At 29.8% G+C, this 22,272-nt stretch overlaps 1 protein-coding gene across 1 annotated transcript; it reads left to right on the top strand.

The window, feature by feature from the left end:
- The first annotated feature begins 203 nt into the window (after positions 1-203).
- Positions 204-21,072, top strand: LOC138937491 (neuropeptides capa receptor). Its single transcript, XM_070303819.1, has 6 exons — positions 204-868; positions 11,207-11,297; positions 12,169-12,368; positions 15,634-15,876; positions 19,714-20,056; positions 20,345-21,072. The coding sequence occupies exons 1-6, from the start codon at positions 595-597 to the stop codon at positions 20,589-20,591; spliced, it is 1,398 nt and encodes a 465-aa protein (XP_070159920.1). The 5' UTR covers positions 204-594; the 3' UTR covers positions 20,592-21,072.
- Positions 21,073-22,272: the final 1,200 nt, after the last annotated feature.

Here is a 22,272-nt window from a genome sequence, read left to right as displayed (position 1 = left end):
TTTAAAACAATATATATCGAATATTTGGAATATTTTGCATCGACGATTAGCAGGTTCCTGTTGGACGAGTGGCGCAGCGTGCTGTCTCTCTCTCTCTCTTTCCAGAGGGTTGAAGTTAAGGGTTGGATGCGTAGTGGATGGGCGCGTGATCCGACAGCGAACACCGGAGCACCCCGAGGGCGTCACTTGTCCACGGTCTGTTGAGTGGAGCACTTTTCATCGCGCGTATCTCGTGGCTACTTCCTTCGATAAAATAAACATGTTCGCCCCAAATAAAATTCTTATAAAACGTTCGCGGGATTAAAATCAGTTTTCGGCGAAAATTATTTTTTGAAGAGGGAAAACTATGAATTGCTCCGTGGTGATTCAACGCTCGCGCGATATTCGAATCGACGTATCGGAAACCGAGGAACGTGTTAAGTTTCTGTGCACGCCACTCGAGATGAGAATCTTATCTAATGGAAAATAATGATTGTTAAGGAATGAGGGAACACGAGTTACCAGGATAATTCCGCGGGATCGCGAGATATAATGAATGGATAATTTGATCGATATAGCGATCGACGAAACTATTGACGGGGAAAAGCACAAAGTATGGAATTTTCGGGCCAAAATCTCTCGATTATCGACAATATCACGGAGCTGAATTTCAGCGAGTCCGAGTACATAAGATTGATCTGGGGCCCGAAACATCTGCCGCTGAAACTCGTCTTGCCGATCACTCTCGTCTACATCATGATCTTCGTCACCGGAATATTCGGCAATGTGGTCACCTGCATCGTCATCAAACGAAATCCCGTCATGCAAAATGCCACTAATTACTATCTGTTCAATCTAGCAATATCCGACCTGCTTCTCTTGATTCTCGGTGAGTCCTATACAGGATTATCAGCTTTGTTTTGTATCTAATCTCTCTCTCTCTCCCTCTCCCTCTCTCTCCCTTCCTCTCTAATTGTATTAAATTTTTCAAACCCCTAATAAACACGTAGTTTGTCTCTCTTAGAGATTTTACAGTGCATTTTTTTATTCTCTTATAAAATATAAAATAAAAATCTTTCCCCTATAATCGCGCATACTGCAGAAAAAAAATAATTTTATTGTTTAATCTTTAATTTAAAAAGATATACAAATAAACGTATAATATACTAAACTACTTATAAATTATTATTGGATTAAAAAAAATCCAGATATCAAAGATTAAAAATAATATAAGAGATAAAAGAATATTAAGACATCATATATTCGACAAATTTTTTTTATCATACAATAAAAATTTATTCGTTTTTTTTTCTTTATACTTTTATGATACAAATTGAATTATTCAAATAATTTTATGTTTTATAAGATTATAGTGTTTCAACTTATGTTTCAATTAATAACAAAAGAAGTTTTTTTCTTAAAGATTTACTCTCTCTTCGCGGCTTAGTCTTGTTGGAAAATTTCTACTTCGCGTTGCTAACTTATCTCATTTCATTTTACTTGACCGTACCCATGGCAAAAATAATATTTGCAAAAACGTGATTCGCGATTGATATTGCATTTCAAATCGATATGGATATGTATTTCTGTCTTAGCTTTCAATCAACTTTTCTATTGTATTTTTCTCGCTCTAACCATTCGTTTGTTTCGGAAATTCGGGTAAAATTCCATAGACATAGGAAATATATATTTCTATAAATATATATAAATATAATATATATATATATATATATATATATATATATATATATATATATATATATATTATAAATATGAATTTCTATATGTATTATATTTTTATATGTATTATAAATATGTATTTCTATGTCTATGTAAAATTCGAAATTTACTATTACATTTTATTAAGCATATTCTGTTATCATTTTCTACTAATTAGCCATAAGCTTCCCATTAAAATGAAATAATTACTCGCCGATTTAATTAGCGTAATTGCATCAACCGTTAAAACTTTCAATAAAGCACATAGATAAACACGTATATGTATACATCCGTGAATTATTAATAATAATTATTGTTTATTTTGTAAAAAAAGTTTGCCTTATGGTGCAATCCGTTCCATTCTAAATTCATTCACTTTTGTTTACGTCGCTTTGATTAAGCTAATTAAATGCGTAATGAGCTTGCTTTAGCTAGCAAGTATTAATTTGATCAGCTATTGAAATTGTCGCGATCAGCACGTCTTGGACGGCTGAAGAATAGACACATACATATGTCAGGCCGTGTAAAACAAAATTACTGTAACCTAACTATTACATTGTCTCGTCGCGCAAGCGATAATAATCATAATGAATTCCATGTAGATGATAATGAAGATATATGCAGCGCTGCGTCCTATTCATCACTTGTTAATCATATGACTGAAGAACTATGTGCCAAGGATTAATAATTTTGTCGTGTATAATGTTGCAAATCAGTGTAAAAATTAAATGAGCAGATTTGTATCTTCACAGCATTGGAAACGAAAATTTTTTTTAAATTAAATATGATCATTCGTTGTAGAAAATTCGATGATGTTCTTTTTAAGTTTATTGTCAGAGGCAGGCAATCCGTTCGGTTTTTTATTACATTTCCTTTACTTTGTTATAAGTTTTTTATATCAAACGTATGTATATATAATTTTTGAATTCAATGCATTTTCTTTAAATTAATAAGCTATTTACTTATATTCCAACATCGCGATTCATAGAAATTTACTACCAGAGGATCGACGACAATTGTATTTTTTTATTATCTCTCTTACGGCGAAAATCTCTCGTAATTAATCAAAGAGCATTACGTGTGTATGAAAGAGAAAATTTACACGACACTTTTAGCAGACGATATCAGACGCCGGCATCAGAGTCACCGGTCTCTTTTCACGATAAATAAGTCGCAAACACAATTTTCGGTAAAGTGTATCCGTTTCGCTTTTATATCCCCCAAGGCTGCGATTCGAGCCGTCTTAAATACTCAATCTGTCAGAATTACACGCCTGATTAACGACGAACAATCCAGATATTGCTTAGATTGTTTCGTCTTCTAATAAATACGTATATATAGCAAAAGGATATTATTCTTACCCTACGATTTTTCTGACCTCCGAGATAAATGAGAATATATGAACATAGGCACACACACATTGCTGACAGAATACTGTTTTTATCTCTTTATCTTTCAATCTTTGGGGAAAAAAAGAAAAAAAATTTGTTTTTTTTTTTTTTTATTTTCATTTTGTCTGATTTGTTAAACGACTTTGTTATATCAGTGTACTGATATTTGTGTATTAAATAAATTGATATAATAAAATTTGTTAAAATAAAGAATGACAGATTCAACCGTCGACTTTATAAAGATATTTGACAAAATATCACAATATTATGAGACAATTGCTACATATCGAAACAAATGATACATACATACGCACATATATACAGGATGGGGCATTTATATTTATACACCTAAATATCTAAAAAATAAAACAAGATAGAAAGAAATGTTTCAGACAAAAGTTGTTCGGTTCTAAAGGGGTCATAAGATGATGCCATTAGTTTGAATTTGAGTGGAGGCGCTTTGGAGATTTTAATGTCAATTTTGTTTTTTTAAACGGAAACAACCAAATTTTTTTACATAAATCGATTCCTTGCAATATTCTGCATAAAAAGTTATAGGCATATGATGGCCAAAAGTTTTAATAGTTTACGAGATATTTTATATTTTACGCGACGAATATTTATAATATGTTTTTTCATATTTTCTGGTGTAGTACGACTCAATGAATGTATTGCCAATAATTCCTTACCAAACGTACACAATAATGTTATTATTGTATACGTATAACAGTTTACGAGATATTTTACACTTTACGCGACAAGTATTTATATTGTACGTTTTTTCATACTTTCTGATAATAACATTATTGTGTACGTTTGGTAAGGAATTATTGGCAATACATTCATTGAGTCGTACTACACCAGAAAATATGAAAAAAACATGTTATAAATGCTTGTCGCGTAAAGTATAAAATATCTCGTGAACTATTAAACTTTTGGCCATCATACCCCCCCTATAACCTTTTATGCAGAATATTGCAAGAAATCGATTTATGTAAAAAGATTGGGGTATTTCCCTTTAAAAAAACAAGGAACATTGAAATCTCCGAAGCGTCTCCATCCAAAATCAAACTAATGGCACCATCTTATAACCCCCTTAAAACCGAAGAACTTTCGGAAACATTTCTTTCTATCTTGCTTTATTTTTTAGATATTTAGGTGTCTCAATATAAATGCCCCACCCTATATATGTATATATTAGAAATATGATTGGATGATATTATTTTTTATCATCAGATGTCTGATTTTTTTTATATTATATATTATGTTATTTCTATTTCTTTTTCGATATAAATACTAATCGGTATTTTCACTTCGTAAAATCTAACACCGTAATACTTTTAAAAATTTAATAGGATCTGGATTTCACAGAATCCTGTATCTGTCAGGCTTACAATAGTAATTAATGTTGTAAAAACATACAAAAATATTAGTGATATCAATTTTTATTTTCGCGAATCGGTTTTCTGAAACGTACACAATGAGCAATTTCCTTTTTATATAGATATATATTTACTTTATTTATTTTGACACTGTAATATTCTTGAAGGATAAATAACAAGCGAAAGTTTGACCTGTCTGTTTTATAAGATTGATTAACTGAGATTTTGATGAAGATTAAAGAAGATGCAGATATTATAAGCTCATCGTTTACAATGAATATTCTCATGCACACGCTTATAATGAATATTCTAATACAGTCAAAATAATATTATTTTTAACATTCACAACTCACCCATTTTCTCAAAATCTGCATATATTAAAATATTTTTTTTATCATATAATCGACATCAATATTTTTTCCTCATTATTATTACGACATAACTGTCAACAATAAAATACGATAAAAAATCGCAAATAAGAAATATATATATAAATAATCCGATATATATCGTAATTAAAGTCACGCGGCACGCAGCCAATATCGATCTTGAATTTTATTACGTCCTTCGTTTTTTTCTCTATCCTTCTCGTGTCAAGTGTTCTCTCTCGGTAAACAACAACCATTCGAAGTTTCAAATATTACTCGTATTCAACTCTAACGCAACCGACATATCCCACGATTGTCCTACTTGATATGCCATTCGGCTTCGTATTTTATGAATTTTTTAAATATGCGACTAATACAACCACATTTTCACCCAAAAAGATATTGTAAAAGGTAAAAAATACATGCCAAATACATAAAAAAAGGTATCTAAATTTGTATGCAACGAACAGAAACGTAAAAAAAAAAGAGAATTTAAATATACAGGATGAGTTACCTAACAAGTGACTACATTTTAAATTATTCGTAACTGTTCGTCGTATGTTTTAAATAAAAATCGCGTATTAAGAAGAACTTGCAGCGTAATAATCTAGTTTTTACTATCTTTTTTTTATCGAGATATGAAAATTATTTTAAATTTTTTGAAAGAAACACAATACTTCATTCCGAAAAATCGAAAGAGCATTGATTAAAAGAGTATGATATGAAATTAAAAATCAAAAATTATTCTTACTATTACTGTAAAATATTATCTATTGCGTTCAATGTAAATATGTATGTAATCGATTAAGGAATGAAAGAGATACACATTGAAATGTTTCAGCATTACATGCTGTAATGATACCTATATTTTCGCATGCCTTTGACTGATGTTGTGATAAATTTCTATTTTAGATTTGTTTTAATTACTAACAAAAATATATTTACAAATTCCAGAGAAATAAACTTAAAAAATATGCATTAATGATTAGCAAAAAAATTCACACTAGCTTTATTGGATTGATTTTCAGCGATCATGAAATTTAAATATCTAGTATGGCAATTGATATTAACATAATCCAATTGTATTTTATTGATCAATCATTGATAGGACATAAATATTTCAAATTTTTTTGTCTAAAAAATATACTACTACTTTTATTAGAGAATCTATTTTATCAAACCCAACATTGTGTGGGACCAACATCACAATTGTTCTGCGAATTATGCACAAGCACGTTATGTATTACAGAGACAATTCCCTAATCGATGGATTGTGGTGTATGTGGTGGACAAATTTTGTGGTCGACTCATTCTCTTAATGCTTCATGATTATTTTTCTTTTTTTGGGGAGAGGAATTTAAAAAATGAATTTATCGCTAGCCATATCAACGACAGTTAAAGATATACGAAAATGTATTATTACAGCGTGTAAACTGCTAATTGCAAAAACATTTCGACATGTGTCACTCTCATTTATTAACCGATTACGCAATTGCATTAAACGCAATGGACATTTCATACGCAAGTATTATTTGCATTAAATATTACTTTAAAAAGATCTTAGCAACATTTGATTTTTCATTATATACTCTAATAATTTTTCATTTAACGTTCGTTATTCTTTCGAATTTAAAAAAAAAAATGAAATGTTTTGTGTTTTATTTAAAAATTAAAGATGATCATGTCTCGATAAAGAAACAAGATAATAAAAAACTAGATTATCTCTTAAAAAATGGTCTTGCAATTACAGCAACATTTTTCTAGGTGCAAAAAATTAACTGATATAGATAAATGATTAGCAAAATGCACAATCACACTGTGATATCGCATACGATTTACACTTAATCAATCTAGATAACAAAGACAGAATTTGTATCTCTAAACTGTTAGTAAAATATAAAAAGAAAATCTTTCTGTGTGTGTGTGACGCTTATATGTTAAGACTAATCATAGTTGTTATAAAGTTTGACTAGTACACACAGAAAAATCATTTCTCACAAAGATCCTTCTAACTGTAATATGGAAATTACACATTTATCCAATGCAGATTAATACTTAGCAATAGAAACTAAATTTGTCAGAAGGTATTAATAGAATTCGCTGCCATAAATTCTATCTGTTACAAACAATGTTCTGGCAGCTACAAAATATAGTGATAAATTTTTGTTGTAACTTAGAAATTTATCTACATCAGAGTAAAACATTTTCTTGAGTGATTATATATATTTCCCTTAATACCACGCGATTTTTGTTTAAAACATTTTTTCATATGACCTTAATTAACGAATCAATTAAGGTGATCGAATTAAACAATTTATCTTATATATATTATTTATATATCTGGCGTGCGTTTTTAATAAAAATATAAAATAAAAATAAATAAATAATATGAAATATCAACGGGAGATAGACGCGATGAAAAGTAACAGTATCTTATTTTCGATCCTAACAATCTAGATAATTTATGAAATGGAGGCCAATCTCTCTCGTTACACGTAAAATCGAGCTACCTTGTCTTTGTCAAATCATCATCGTAATATATATGTATGAAATACCGGAGAGTATAGGAGAAAAGTCACCACTAGACGACATAGTCTTTTCCAATGATTCCAAAGGAATATCGACCGAATTTCAAGCAATTCAATTTTTTTCAACTTTTCGCGCAAATTGAAATTTATTTCACACCGTCTGATGCTTAAAAGCCAACCTCTTTTTCACTATTTTTCTTTAATTTGAAAGCACCGAACGATAGAGAATTATTTGATCTCGGGCGAAATGTAATGTGAAACCACTGCAATTATAGACCTCGTTTTTTTTTTGCACCGAAAACACCGGGCGATATAGAGTGGATTTCATTACACGCAAAGGTTGCAAATCCATGGTGAAACCATACAATTTTATAGATCTCGTTTCGCATCAAAAGCACCCGGGGATGGCTCTCATTTCGTGCGGAAAGTTGTAAGCCCATACGGAGCCTTTTTTCTCATTTTAGGTTAATAAAGAAGAATTATTTATCAATTGTTATAAAATTATAAAGCTTCTCAAGCTGTAACATATTTTTTAACATTATATAAAGATCTATGTATTTTTCCCTAAATGTATCTAGTGTAGGTAATAATATTTTTTCATATAAACGCATCTAATATTGAATTTTTTATTATCAATTACGTTTATTATAATCACGTTTGAACCTTGATTTGCACGAATCTTCCTTTATTAATAACTAAAATTGACGCATTTATTTTGACAATAAACAAAACGTTAATTTATAATTCTCTTTACAAATATTTTATAACAAATATTTTAAATGATTTATGAAATATTTACAATTTCACGGGGCAAATATTTTGTTCATTGCATTTCTATCTCACATTCTAACAAATCTTGTATACGAGCAATATAAATGCGCCTTGAGGGACAAAATCGTTTTACGTATCATGCTTTGTACGTGTGTGTGAAACTAGAAATAAAATTTAAAATAAAAAGAATTATTACTCTTCATGGAATAGATGTCAAAAGCTCGAGAATTATTGCGATCGAAAGCTTACATCAAAATTATGCGATAATAATGCTGTTAGATTTTTTATTACAATTCCATTTCTAGAGACATTTTAATTTCGGAACACTTTTAACATAAGAATTCCAAATAAATGACTTTGTAATATCTCGACGATAAGCCATGAACATAATCAATGGTTGCTTTTTGTATACTTGGCGTTACCGCATCATTTGATGGCGAATGAAGTGAAAAATCGCCGCAAAAAAATTATTTTAATAATCTTATATCGTAAAATATGTGTAATAATAGCACAAATCAATATTAATAATACCCTACCTTTGCTCAATTGTAATTATAAATTAATCATTTTTTAGACTGATATATAAAATTCTATATTTCTCTCTTTAAAATTTTTCCTTCTTATAAACGTAAAAAAAAATAAACACTACAATAAAATAGTTGGAATTTATATTGAGCGCTGTGCATGATATATATTTTATATTTCTCGCGACGTGCTCAATAGGCTAACTTAAGATAATGAAACTTTTTTAATGACTCTGGAGATTGTAGTTAGAATGGATTTCCTGAGATAAGTTTGCTATGGCAAACTTTAAGATTAAGAATCGGATCGTGCTTAATCCGCTTTGAAAACTGCGAATACCGCAATGGGCAAAAATGGCAAATAAAAAATAACGTTGTAGAAAAGCACCACTACTCATCTAAACGCAAGGAGCTTGTATGAATACGTACATGTATCGAGTATCTTGATAATAACGCTCTTTCAACGTTATGCTCGATAAAGCTCCCGTGTTCCTGATATACAGGACGTCTTAGATTACTCACTCTCGTTTTCCTCGACAAAATAATATATTTCCTTGTATTTTTTTGCTAACGTTTAATTCGTAAAAATTGTATACTTTGTGTCCGAAAAATAGTTTGTCACTTATTTATAAATTATTCAAAAAATAAAAAAACCATTTTTTTAAACACAAAATTTTGTACTCTCATATTAATAGATATAAAAATATTCGTCAAATCTGTTACACGCTCTATATATTGTATAATATTTCATCGTTCCTTTCGTATATATCAGATTGCCAAAAAAATATAAGAAAAAACCTTGAGACGTTTCGTACCTAACAAGCTACTTCCTCGAAAGAAAAAACTTCGATTATGTGACGAAATGAAGAATTTCTCTGAACGTAATATTTCATATAATGAGAGAATATTTAGATTTGAAGAAATCAATTAAAAATTTAATTAAAAGACGAGAAAGAGAGAGAGAGAGGAAGTTATTTATCTTGTTAGTGAAACGCGCGAGCATCGCATAATTAACGTATCCACAGTTTCCGTCTTCTCTTTTATAATATTTCGCAAGAGCAATATGAGACGATGCAAAAGAGAATGTAAAACGGCTGCCAAACAACGAGTTATTTATATTATCAAATTCGGTGATTACATTTATGTTTATACGACGAATCATTCATATGATTGAGCGACCAAATTTAAACTTCAAGCTTTTCAAAAATCAAATCTTTCCATGTCCCATTATGGATTAATAAGGGATTATTAGCGTGCCTATAATGAAAGCCAGTGTGTATGCAGGGACACGCTCTGTCGAGTAATTTGACGATTCGTCACGTACTCGATATCAATAGTGAGTTAATGAGTTTCATGATCTTTGAAGTCGGGCGAAATAAACGGCTTCCGCGCAGCTATTATGTCACAATTTCGATTAATTACGATTTACAGTGATTTTGTAACGTATTCGGCATCCGATTGGTCGGGCAAGTATCCGAAGTGATTGTGAACAAATCAATCAATCCTGATAAAATCAAAACGTACTCGATCTAGAACAAACAATATTTATTGGGCTTCATCATTTCTTTTTTATTTGTGCATTATTCTTTTTTTTGTACTTTAATAACGATAAAATTTCTAACGCAAACTATGATATATGTATATTGGATTGAACGGAAAGTTCGTGCCATTTTTCGGTCTTCATTTGGCAGCAAAAAACGGCACGAACTTTCCGTTCGATCCAATATATTTCCGCGAATTTTTGGTTGAAAAAGTAAATATTACAGAAATAAAACAAAAAAGATTTGAAATTAATTTCTTATTAAAAAAGAAAAGCAATTATAGTTTAGTACTGAAAATTGCAAATGTTAAATTTTTAAAGTTTCAGATATTCTAGAATAATTTAAAAATCTATTGACGATATACTTATTTGTATAGTTTACTTTATGTAATGATACATTAGAAGCATCGGTGTATACTGAAAACTAGAAGCTTTTTGTGGTATCCTGAATAAAGAAAATGATGTATCGGCTTTATGTATAGGGTGTATTAAAACTTGACTCAAGCTTTAGTAGCATAGCACGATATTAAGCTCCGGTTGTTGACAGCTGAGGCTTTCAAACTTTTTTGAAATTTTACAATACTAGGTAGCGATTTAAGGCTACTCGATACAGAAGTAAAGTTCTAAACAAAACGCCTTCACGTGCTATATGCCTTGCATGATTCATAAGCGCGTTTTATACCTTTGGGTTTTGTAAGCATTATATCGGAACCATCGAGAGACACATTGATGCGCAAGGTGAATAAGATCTAAAGTTAATAGAGAGTGCCAGATAATATTGTACATATTAAATGTAATTATTACTTTAGTTTATTAACATTACCAGTTTCTTCGTGTATTTAATATGATGATTTATTCTTTGCCAACAATAAAAGGAAAATTATTGCATCTCATTACATATATGATATATTAATCTGTCGTGTACATTGATGATATAATTATATCGAGAATTAGTTGATAAAAATATAACTAATATACGAAAAAATTTATATTTTCTTTGTTTCCAGGGCTACCCAATGAGTTGAGTGTATTTTGGCAACAATATCCATGGACACTCGGAGTAGGTTTATGCAAAATTCGAGCATATGTCTCAGAAATGTAAGTTAAGACAATGAAAATATTATTAAATAAAATTAATCATGAAAACAAAGAAGCAGATTTAGAATATCGATTTTTAAAAAATTTTTAAGTATAATTTCTAACGCAACTGGTAATTTATATTTTTATTACAATACATATTCTCGGGAAAAAATGAATTTTAAAAAAATAACGTCAATAAACATTGATTGTGAGTAACAATAGCGAAAATAAGTTTTACGACTTAGAGATCTATATTCCATTGAAATGTATAATGCTAAAATATAACCGTGGCATACATACTACATAAAGTCACAGTTTGAGACACAGTCTCAAAGCAAATAATAGTAGTTTGTGGGAAATCCTTTCATTTCTAAACAATTCTAAACGTCTGTGTAAGAGGAGTACGGATCTTGCAATAATTATGTATATATAGAAAGTACAAATATCTTCTCTCTTTTATAAAACTCCTCACGTTTCCTTTATGTTACAAATGTGTATATTTTAATTTAAAAAACTACATACAATAATAAAATCTATATAAATACTTTGTATAATTTATGTTTTAAAATTTCGGAAAACATATTTTTTAATTGTAAAAGATTGCAGAAAATTTGCAAATTTAAGCGAGTGAGAATAAAAGAATATATGTATTATAGAAAATTATAATTATATATAAAATATCTCTCTCTCTCTCTCTCTCTCTCTATATATATATATATATATATATATATATATATATATAATATGGAGAGAGAGAGAGAGAGAGCATATTAATAATTGTTTTTTTTAAGAGTCTCTGACTAGTTTTATGAGTACTCTTTGTATAATTATTTAGCGACTGTAAAATTGTACTTGCATTTATGTAAAATTATTTGTGCGCTTTTTCAAGGTCATCTTACGTATCAGTGTTAACGATAGTGGTGTTTTCATTGGAACGATACTTGGCGATATGCCACCCCTTGCATTTGTATGCGATGAGCGGACTTAAACGACCTGTGCGATTCATCGTAGGCGCCTGGTTATTAGCTCTTATCTTTGCCCTGCCCTTCGCCGTTTACACCACCGTCAATTACATCGAGTATCCGCCAAGTGAGTGGTCTTTTGTGTAATCTACTTGTTCAATAGAGTGCTCGTGATCAAAAATATAAATTTTAGATTTTTCACAGAGAATGATATAAATACTGTCGTCGATAGTGCAGATGTACGACACAAGTGTCTAAAGGATTCGTAATAGCTTTTACATATAGCATGATAATTAACCGAGTCGATAATCTCTTAGGAAGATTATTCTCTGAAATTCTTATTTTTATAAGAAAAAATACAAAAACATTTCGATAATATAACGTGGTATTTCATGGTATTTCTCCATTATTTTTGACGAGAACAATGTAATCTAGGGTTCTTATATCAATTATTATATATATAAGATTATTTCTCAAATATTCAATTAAGGCCAATCTCTTCAAAATTCTGATAATAATCGAGCTTTCTCATTTTGTACATTACAAAATAATTAAAAATATAAAAAGAAAAAGAAAGTGAATAAAGCTAATACATAATTTCGGTGAAAGATAAATTTGCCATTTCTATTATTTTTTAAAGATATATAAACTGATAGTCGATATATATATATATATATATATATATATATATATATATATATATATATATTAAACGTACAGAGATTATTCGAAAAAGAGAAGTGTGTGTGTGTGTAAATACATGAACGCGATGCGTTTCCTATTTACATGTAATTATAGTCGGCCTATTTGCTCATCGTGAGTACACTTGCGCGCTATCGGCTAATAAATTTGTTTGAAGTGCACGCTCGTCCAATTAAACAACTTATTTTTTATTGGTTTTCCGATTTTAATAATCGTGGATACAGGAAAGAGGATAATTAATCAATGATTTTATTTTTTTTTATGCACAATAAGTGCTACTAATATAAAAAAACATCAAACAGCAAAAGAGTTGTTCTCCTAAAAAAATTTATAAGAAAAATATACTTCAAAAGTATGTGAATCTAAGAATTATAAAATAAATAAATAATATAGAACTTGACAAGAGATAGAATAGATAGAATAAAAAAAAATAAAGCTTCATAAAATTCTGATTTTTAAATCCAAAAATTTATATTCTGTATATGTTGTAAATTTAAAATTATTAGTTTCTCTTTTCGCAACCTTTTTTTTTTTTGTATTTTTTCTATACATTTTATTCATTCAGATGATATATTAAAGTTACACTCATTAAATAATCTTCCATTTTTGATAATTAAAATTCAAATCAAAGCAGTTTCATTAACCTCCATACACATTGTAGCGTATAATTATTAAAGTTATTTTACACAGTTTCGTAATAAAAAGCAAAATATATGATAAAATCCGATACTGGCTAAGATTAAGATAAGAAATTAGATAAAAAATTGATTTTCTTTGAAAGAAAAAAGGCTAAATATTTAAAGTTTTATTTCTTTGAATAGATGTGAAAATTCTTCTATTATTTTACATCTAATCCATTTAATTATAATTAAAGTTTAATTTAATTTAATTTTTTTTATATATCTATTTCTTGTAATTGTTATCAGAATTAATTGTAAGATAAGGAAACTAAATTTCTTATATAGAAATTAGATCAAAAAGTTACGCTACAGCAATAATTAGATTAAAAATTGTGCTACAACAAATTTCGTTTATTTTCCATTTAGCATTCGATTACATCGCCCTCCAGAGAGATAATAGATGTTAAAGGAGAATATGATAGATATTTATGTTTTGTAAAATAAGAGTTCTCTCACAGATGTATCATATGCAGCAACATAATAATATCAAGTGTCGTTTGAAAATTCAAGAAGAAACTGACGTCGCATATGACGACAATACTAATTGTAAGTGTGCTGTAATTACATCGCATAGAAAGATGTCTTCCGCGTCGTTTGTTATCACGGATGATAACGGGTTATTCGCGATAATCGATCAATTGCATCGGCTCGCGCGAGAAATTTGCATCCGACCGCGGGGAATAAATAAATCTGACACTGAGAAATACCATTTAACGCCCCGCAAAAAATTCCACGGAAGCAATAAATCTCGCAAATGTGTATTTACCGTGTTTAATTCGTTTTAACAAACAAACGTATCAATCTTCGTCCTAAGCTTTGTAATGATTTTGCGATCGCGAATTTAATACTGCGTACTGTTAAAGAAAATAAGAGAAGAGAAACTAATATCTTTTTCTTTCTTCTCCTGCACAATACGCAACAGATATTATATGCCTCTGCACAGGATTTAATATTCATCGCGAATTTCACTAATTTGCTGAAATATATCGCCTTAAATTATAGCGATTCATAATTTTAATGCGTCTGATAATCTCGATGCGCCTGAAATACGTCTCTTGTCACTTTCATCTTACGATCCATTTATGTATTTATAAATTATGTATTTACAAATTTTGTTATATATATATATATATATATATATATATATATATATATATATATATATAATATGAGTTTATCTAAAAATATAATTAAATTAAATTAAAATTAAGATTTAAGCCGGATATATATATATACATAAATATAATTGTTTATGAATATTTAATCACAAAAACAACTTTTGTGTTTATCGCATTATTCTCGTATTATCCATGTGATTGTGAAAAGTATGAATTATTGCTTTAAATGGTATATTTCGTGAACCCCATTTAAAATGTATGTAAATACGTTTCATGCAATTGCACGGATGTGAAACGAATATGTTCAATTGCAAATTGATTAGTTGGAACATGTTCCTAAACGTTTCTGTATTGATAGGATTTAAGTTTTTTAATCCGATAACTGTAATATAGAGATTAATGCTAATAAAATTCTCCATTTATGAGAGAATTTATATATGAGGATATTAAATTAATAAAATCAACACTAAAATTCGATAAGCAAGGACTATTTCAATAAAAAATATGGCTATTTATATATAAATAATTACTTAATCTTGATCATTCGTGTAATTGAAACATAAACTTTATGAAAGAAATATCCTCATCGGTATAACAAGAAAATATTAATAAATATTTTTTTCAAACTTAACGGCGATAAATATTCTCTCACTCATGGATAATATAAAAAATTTTTGTCATCTTTTGTTGAATAAAAAAATTCAAAATTTCAAATTATAAAAAATTGAATAAAAAAATTATAAAAATTTGTATATGATTGATTAATAAATATTCACAAATTATATTAATCAAAAATTGTTATAATTTACTTTTAGTAGAAAAAGTACGGGGAAATAAAACAATCTGATGCTGCGTGTTAAGAAACAAGAATGTTTCTCGCATTTGTTTGCAGGATCCGGTCGCTATTCCGAGGAATCGGCGATGTGTGCCATGTTGCTGCCTAACATGCCCAAGTTCCCGCTTTACGAGCTCAGCTGTCTCATATTCTTTCTCGTACCGATGCTGTCGATAGCGGTGCTCTATGTGAGAATGGGTTTCCGAATACAAAGCAACGGCCTCGGGCATAGCATCGAGGGCTCTGTTCACGGAGAAACGAGGCAGGCTCAATCACGAAAAGCCATCATCCGAATGCTGAGTAAATTTCCGTCTTTTTCGGATCACATACGCACACACGCATACAAACGCGCACTACGTATAGGGAAATGTACACACATACACTTACGTAAGCTGCAACATATCTCATAGAATTTATTGCATTGCATCATATTTTATTTTAATCGCATTTTCTTTTATACTCCCGCGACCCCCACGCGTGATGCTTTCGTATCCTTGTATTTTATAAACTGTACTTAATAAAATTTTGCATCGTTATCGATTCATTTACTACGGAGATATCATTCATTACGGAGAACGGAGTTGAAGAGCCAATTAAACCCCATACAAGGGAATCATGAATTATTTTTAAAATAACATTGCTTTTTAAAATATAGTATGGCATGCACATTTCTACAATTTTTTTGCTGACGTAAAAATATATCTTCTTAAAGTTATAATTTATAATTACTGATATATACGTATATAAAGAGAAAAGTGTCATATTTAATAATTGTTTCTTACAAAAGATATTTCCATTCGATAAGAGATTACTGTTGTAATTTGTTTCGGTTTTGGAAAAAATTTCAAACTTTTACAAATTCTAATTTTCTATCCTTTTCCGATACCATTTTAAATACATAATTGTATACAAAATTGTATACATTACAAGGAGTTATATTGCGAATACACGACTTTCATTAGGTGAGACCAGTTATTATGGGGATGACAAAGTTTCAGGAGGTAACTGCGTGATATTCATTTTCGCACAAGCGTCCCATAATGAAAGATGTTGAAGTTTGGTCGTCTATATATAACTTTAGATGATAAACAATATATCCAATAATTTGCGTTGTTAGCAAAATTAATTTGATCTCAAGTCAGTCTTACAATAGTAAGTATCTGTCAACAGTTCAACTGCTTGTTAACTTTGAGTCGAGAATTCTAATATCGTTTTCTTTCTTTGCACGAAAATCATTCTTATGTTTGTTTGTCTTTTGTCGCATATAGCTGATATAATTTAAAATGGATATTTGTAGGTAATCATCAATGAAACATTTGTCCACGATTACTATAAAGTATTTAATTGCTTGCATAACACGAATAGCTTTCGTTTTATTTATTCCGGAAAAAAAACGATATTAAATATATGCAATGCAACACGTTCAATATACATATTCTTTGTAGCGTATTCAAAGAAAAATTCTACCTTTTTATAAAGTTTTTTTTATAAAAAGATAAAACATTGCTGATCGTATACAAAAAGAGATTTCAAGTGTCTTCAATTTCTCATTGAATGCATTTAAAAAGATAATTTTTACTTGCGTTTGATACCAGTAATGACATCAGTAATAAATTAAATCGCATTATTTTGTTTTGCTTAATACAAAAAAAAATTTATCTTTTAAACATTAATCGAAATTAATGAATTAGAAATGAATCAAACGAAATTATTTTTTAATTTTATTATTTCCAAGAAGAAAATGTTTTCAAATTTTGCACAAGCATCACTTTTTTCCCCGAGAATCGCAATTATGCAGAATGTATTGGAAATCATAATAATTTCTCATACAAATGCAAATCGAAAATGTGGAATCAAAATACACACAATTATTACTATTCATATTTGTGAATAATGTTATACGGCTTGGTACATATATAGGTCGAAGTAATGTAATAGGTATTAAAAAAGCATTTGTTTCATTATATTACAAATTGCTGAAAATGTTGCTCATTTTGTCGCATACAATTTGTTACTCGGCAAATTAAAGAAACGTGAATTTATAATAACGTGTTTCAAATCTTCACTGTTACAAATTCCTACGATGTTATATTATAATTGAAGACAATTTCGTTTATTTTTAATTATATAAACTATTTCCGCGTATTCGATAGACCTATATATATTATTATATTTAATATCAATTTTCTGCCAAAAAATACCTTGTATAAAAAAAAAATGACACTTAACATTTTCGATTTACATTTGTATGAGGAATCACCCGCATATCGCATATACAAGCTATGATTTTCGATCCTCTATATCTCTATGTCATCTTTCTATCTGTCGCATTTATAAAAACTATGATGTTTGCTAAAGATTTCCATAAAAATAAAAGAATGCCGTTTACGGCATTTCATATCGATTAATCATCGAACTGCTTCGAGTCTGCATATCTTTAGCCGATGAGATAACATGATTCAATTAAAAGTTATGAAGTTTTATGTATCGACATAAATTCACCGATTCATCACGACATAATATCGTCTGTGAGGTATTTAAGCTCGACGATACGTAATAAATTATGGGGAAGCGCGAGACAGCTTGTCGTACGATAGCAAAAGTACGATTTAGAACTTGACTTATTTTAGACCGCATAATTCATGTATCAATTTTTAGCGAATAATGGAAAAAGATTAATAATAAAATAATTTTAAATACTCGTTAGAAATTATTTTTACATGATCCTTTTACTGATTTCGCATGAGTTATTGACAAATAATGTCACTGATGTGCTAAAAAGATACTCGAATATTGTCAATGACGACTTGTCATCGAGATGTTTGACATCCAAAATATAAAATAACGCGAACGCAGCAACCGACTACGAATATTGTTTTGGCACACACATACAAACACAAGCGCAATAAAATTTCTTTAATTAAATTTATTCGAGGCTAACAAGGGGAGGAGTTTATCATTTATGTCGTAGAAGGAAATAAAATCTATCTTAATATAGTGCTCGATATATTCGTGAAAAACTCTAATTTATAATCTTTTTTTCTTTATGAATAGTAAGCCTTTAATTATAAATAAATACAAATAAGGAATTGAACAAATATTTGGAAATTTCTTAAACGTCGTTTAAGAGATGTCACAAAGAAAAAAATGAATTCAATAATTTGTGATGCATTTTGCATGAATAACGAGATATCAATATATATCTCAAATCAATATATTATTAGACTTACATCAATACATTCTTAAAATGAACAAAGGGTGTCTATATAAAATATATTTTTAATCTTTTACTGAAACTCTACAATTTAAGATATGATTCAGTTGCGTGGATATAGTCCAAAATACGTATTATAGGCAAAGTTCTTTCTGACATGTCTTACAAAAACACATAACACATATATATAATATACATACATATACACACACATATTTGTATATATATATATATATATATTTTTTTTTTCACCGTTTTGCCTATTGATTTCTTTCTCGATATTGCAGTTGTAATTTTTTTATATAAGTTTGCTCATTATGTATGTATATATATATATATATATATGTTCTGAATCCTGCGTGAAACACTGAACCCATACAATTCTAAATATTATCTGACCCTACTTACTTTTTAGTCCGGACAATTTTGAATATTGAAGAGACGGCGATGAAAAATTAAATTCTTTCCGTTTCCCTGAATATATCGATACTTTTAAACTACAGAAACAATATAAATTGACGAGTATCACCGAGCAAAGTAAAAAGCGATGCATTTGTATCATAGACGATATGTTTTTACAGTCTCAATGTGTATATTTTCATACGCAGATTCATTAAAAATTCCTCTGATGAATAATTTTAGCGAATTAAATCGCTTGGAAAAGAAGCGCTCTTATTCTCTCATTAATTTCGTTCGATTAAAAGAAAAAATTCACTTGAGTAAACATTTGATTTAAATTTTTATTAAAGCGTGATTAAGTTTATGAGTTAGAAAGAAGGTCAATGTGTGGGAATCAGTACAAAATCGTAGCTTCTATATATTATTTTTGATAATTCTCCACACGACGCATTCATATGGAGAATTCTCTCTCATCCTTGCATTGATAATGAAACATGAAAGATATCGATAGCTTCATTCCACAGGTGCGGTCGTGGTAACATTTTTTATCTGCTGGGCACCCTTCCACGCTCAGCGATTATTGTACGTATATCAGGTATCGGCCTTCGAAGTCATTAACGAGTGGTTATATCCGCTGGGCGGTTGCTTGTATTACTTCAGCACAACCGCGAACCCGATCCTGTATAACGTGATGAGCGTCAAGTATAGGATGGCGTTCAAGAAAACGCTTTGTTGCACGCCAACAAGCCCCACCATCACGAGGGACGATCTCAGCAGTATGAGAGATAGCACGGTATGCGGTTGCGGATCCAGAAGGGGATCTCAGGTGGTCCGTATAAGAAGCGTATATTACCAACGTAGCATTAAGTAAGCATACGTGCAGTAATTTACCGCGTTAATCCTATCGTTATCGAGTGCTTACGTGTCGAGCAAAATTCTTTCCTATTTTTCTCGAAATTTTTTAGAAAAATGGTTCGATTTGCATTAAATTAAATTGTTAATCTAAAACTATTGTGTTTGTCGCACTTTTATCATTTTTAAACACGATTCTACCAACGCTTTTCGCCTCGTCTTTTTGAACGTCATGATAACGTTACGTAATCTCATAATTAATCCAGTAAAATTAAAATAATCGCGATTTTTGCTTACTTTCAGATGCAACATGGCGCACGCGAACGAGATGCTTCGTTCGTCGACGAGATTACGTTACGACGACGAGGACGACGAGATGAGTTACTGCAGCACGGAGAGATCCTGCGGAGACATCCTTAGCCCTGACGCGCGGGTACAGGACACGAGGACATCCTCGTTCGTCATAAATTCGAGAATCAAGTATTTGTCGAACGAGAAAACAAATGATGGCATCGCGAAAATAACCGCGGCAAATGAAACGTGTATCTGATTCTCGGCTTATTTTAAGAAAGGAAGAAATATTACGGTGCAAGTATCGTAAAGAACATTCCGCGGACTGGATAAAAAACTACCGTGTCGCTCCTGCATATATAACGAAGGTTGATGTGCAGATTAACGGAAAACGTGCATTATCCCAAAAGGACGATTATCGGGGGAGAAGGTAACGCGTTTTCCCCTCACAAAAACATATCCGGGATTTTATGGAAAGTAATGAAAGTAAATAAAAGTATGTTTGCCGAAGTAAAGTTGTCAAGTGTCTGAGTGGAAAATAATATGAGTGCCGCGGGGAGATTGATAACAGTTATATTTACTTATTATAATACGAGAATATATACAGGGTGAGGCATTGATATTGAGACACCTAAATATCTAAAAAAAAAAATCAAGATAGAAATGTTTAAGACAAAAGTTGTTCGGTTCTAAGGGGGTCGTAAGATGGTGCCATTAGTTTGATCTTAGGTGGAGGCGCTTCGGAGATTTCAATCTTGTTTTATTTGCTTTACACCAATTGATGTATCTCATTTTTTGAGATTAAAGTATTAAGGTAACATTATTGCAAAATAAACAATTTTATGAGATATTTCATAGTTTATGTAAAATTATGTCGAGGTAAAGTAATAAAATAAAGTATAAAATATCTCGTAAACTATTAAACTTTTGGCCATCATACCTCTATAATTTTATATGCAGAATATTGCAAGGAATCGATTTATGTAAAAAAATTGGAATGTTTCCATTTAAAAAAACAAGATTGACATTGAAATCTCCGAAGCGCCTACACCCAAGGTCAAACTAACCGAACAACTTTTGTCTGAAACATTTCTTTCTATCTTGCTTTATTTTTTAGATATTTAGGCGTCTCAATATAAATGCCCCACCCTATATATATATATATATATATATTGCACAATATTGTGCAACCGAATAAAAATATCGCAGAGGTAATTAAACTTTGTGGCGCGGAATTAATTTAATATGCACACTTGACAGATAAACTTATAAGAAAAATATACGAATGGCGGAATCGAGTTACAAGATGAGATCTAGAATATTCGACTAGATAATAGACAATAGAATAGATGATAAAATATACACAATATATAAACAAATGTTTGTTCTAACAATAAGTGCAAAAGACCAAAGAAAAATAAGAGACGAAAATGAAGGACGTATTGGCAAACGTTTGCGATCTTAAGCAATAATTGATGCGCTTCAAATTGACCGTAAGAATAATTTATGAATGATTACGTAGCTTTTAATCTTCTGATTATAATTTGGCAGCATCAATATGTGAAAAGTATTATATTATAAAATGGCATATTATTGGGCTTTTTCAATCTCAATCATTTTTCTACATTATTTTTATTCGCAATATCTCTAAGGACTATTATAACTTTAAACCATACACACACATACGATATCTATTTGATTTCTATTGTGAATAATCTATTTTAAATTATCTAATTATTTTTAATTATCTAGTTTAAATTATATAGTTTTAAATTATCTAATATCTAAATTATTTTATTTCTATTGTAAATAATAAACAATTTTTATGAATAAAAATACTGTGCGAATAATTTTTTTATCGATAATCGTATTATAAAATTCTATTTCGCTAATATGTCGACATTTTCACAATTTTTGGACGCGAAAAAGTGAAAAAAATT

The sequence above is a fragment of the Polyergus mexicanus genome, unplaced genomic scaffold, assembly GCF_030449975.1.
Source record: "Polyergus mexicanus isolate NDT 795.1 unplaced genomic scaffold, iyPolMexi1.0 SCAF_11, whole genome shotgun sequence".
Lineage (NCBI taxonomy): Eukaryota > Metazoa > Arthropoda > Insecta > Hymenoptera > Formicidae > Polyergus > Polyergus mexicanus.
The sequence above is the reverse complement of the archived record's forward strand: the minus strand, read 5'-3'. Positions and strand labels throughout refer to the sequence as shown.

What these genes read in the sequence shown, in the direction of transcription:
- LOC138937491 (XM_070303819.1), top strand. Translation starts at nt 595, where the DNA reads ATGGAATTTTCGGGCCAAAATCTCTCGATTATCGACAATATCACGGAG. An exon ending in CCTGCTTCTCTTGATTCTCG is followed by an intron (nt 869 to 11,206) that starts GTGAGTCCTATA and finishes CTTTGTTTCCAG; the next exon opens with GGCTACCCAATGAGTTGAGT. An exon ending in CGAGCATATGTCTCAGAAAT is followed by an intron (nt 11,298 to 12,168) that starts GTAAGTTAAGAC and finishes CGCTTTTTCAAG; the next exon opens with GTCATCTTACGTATCAGTGT.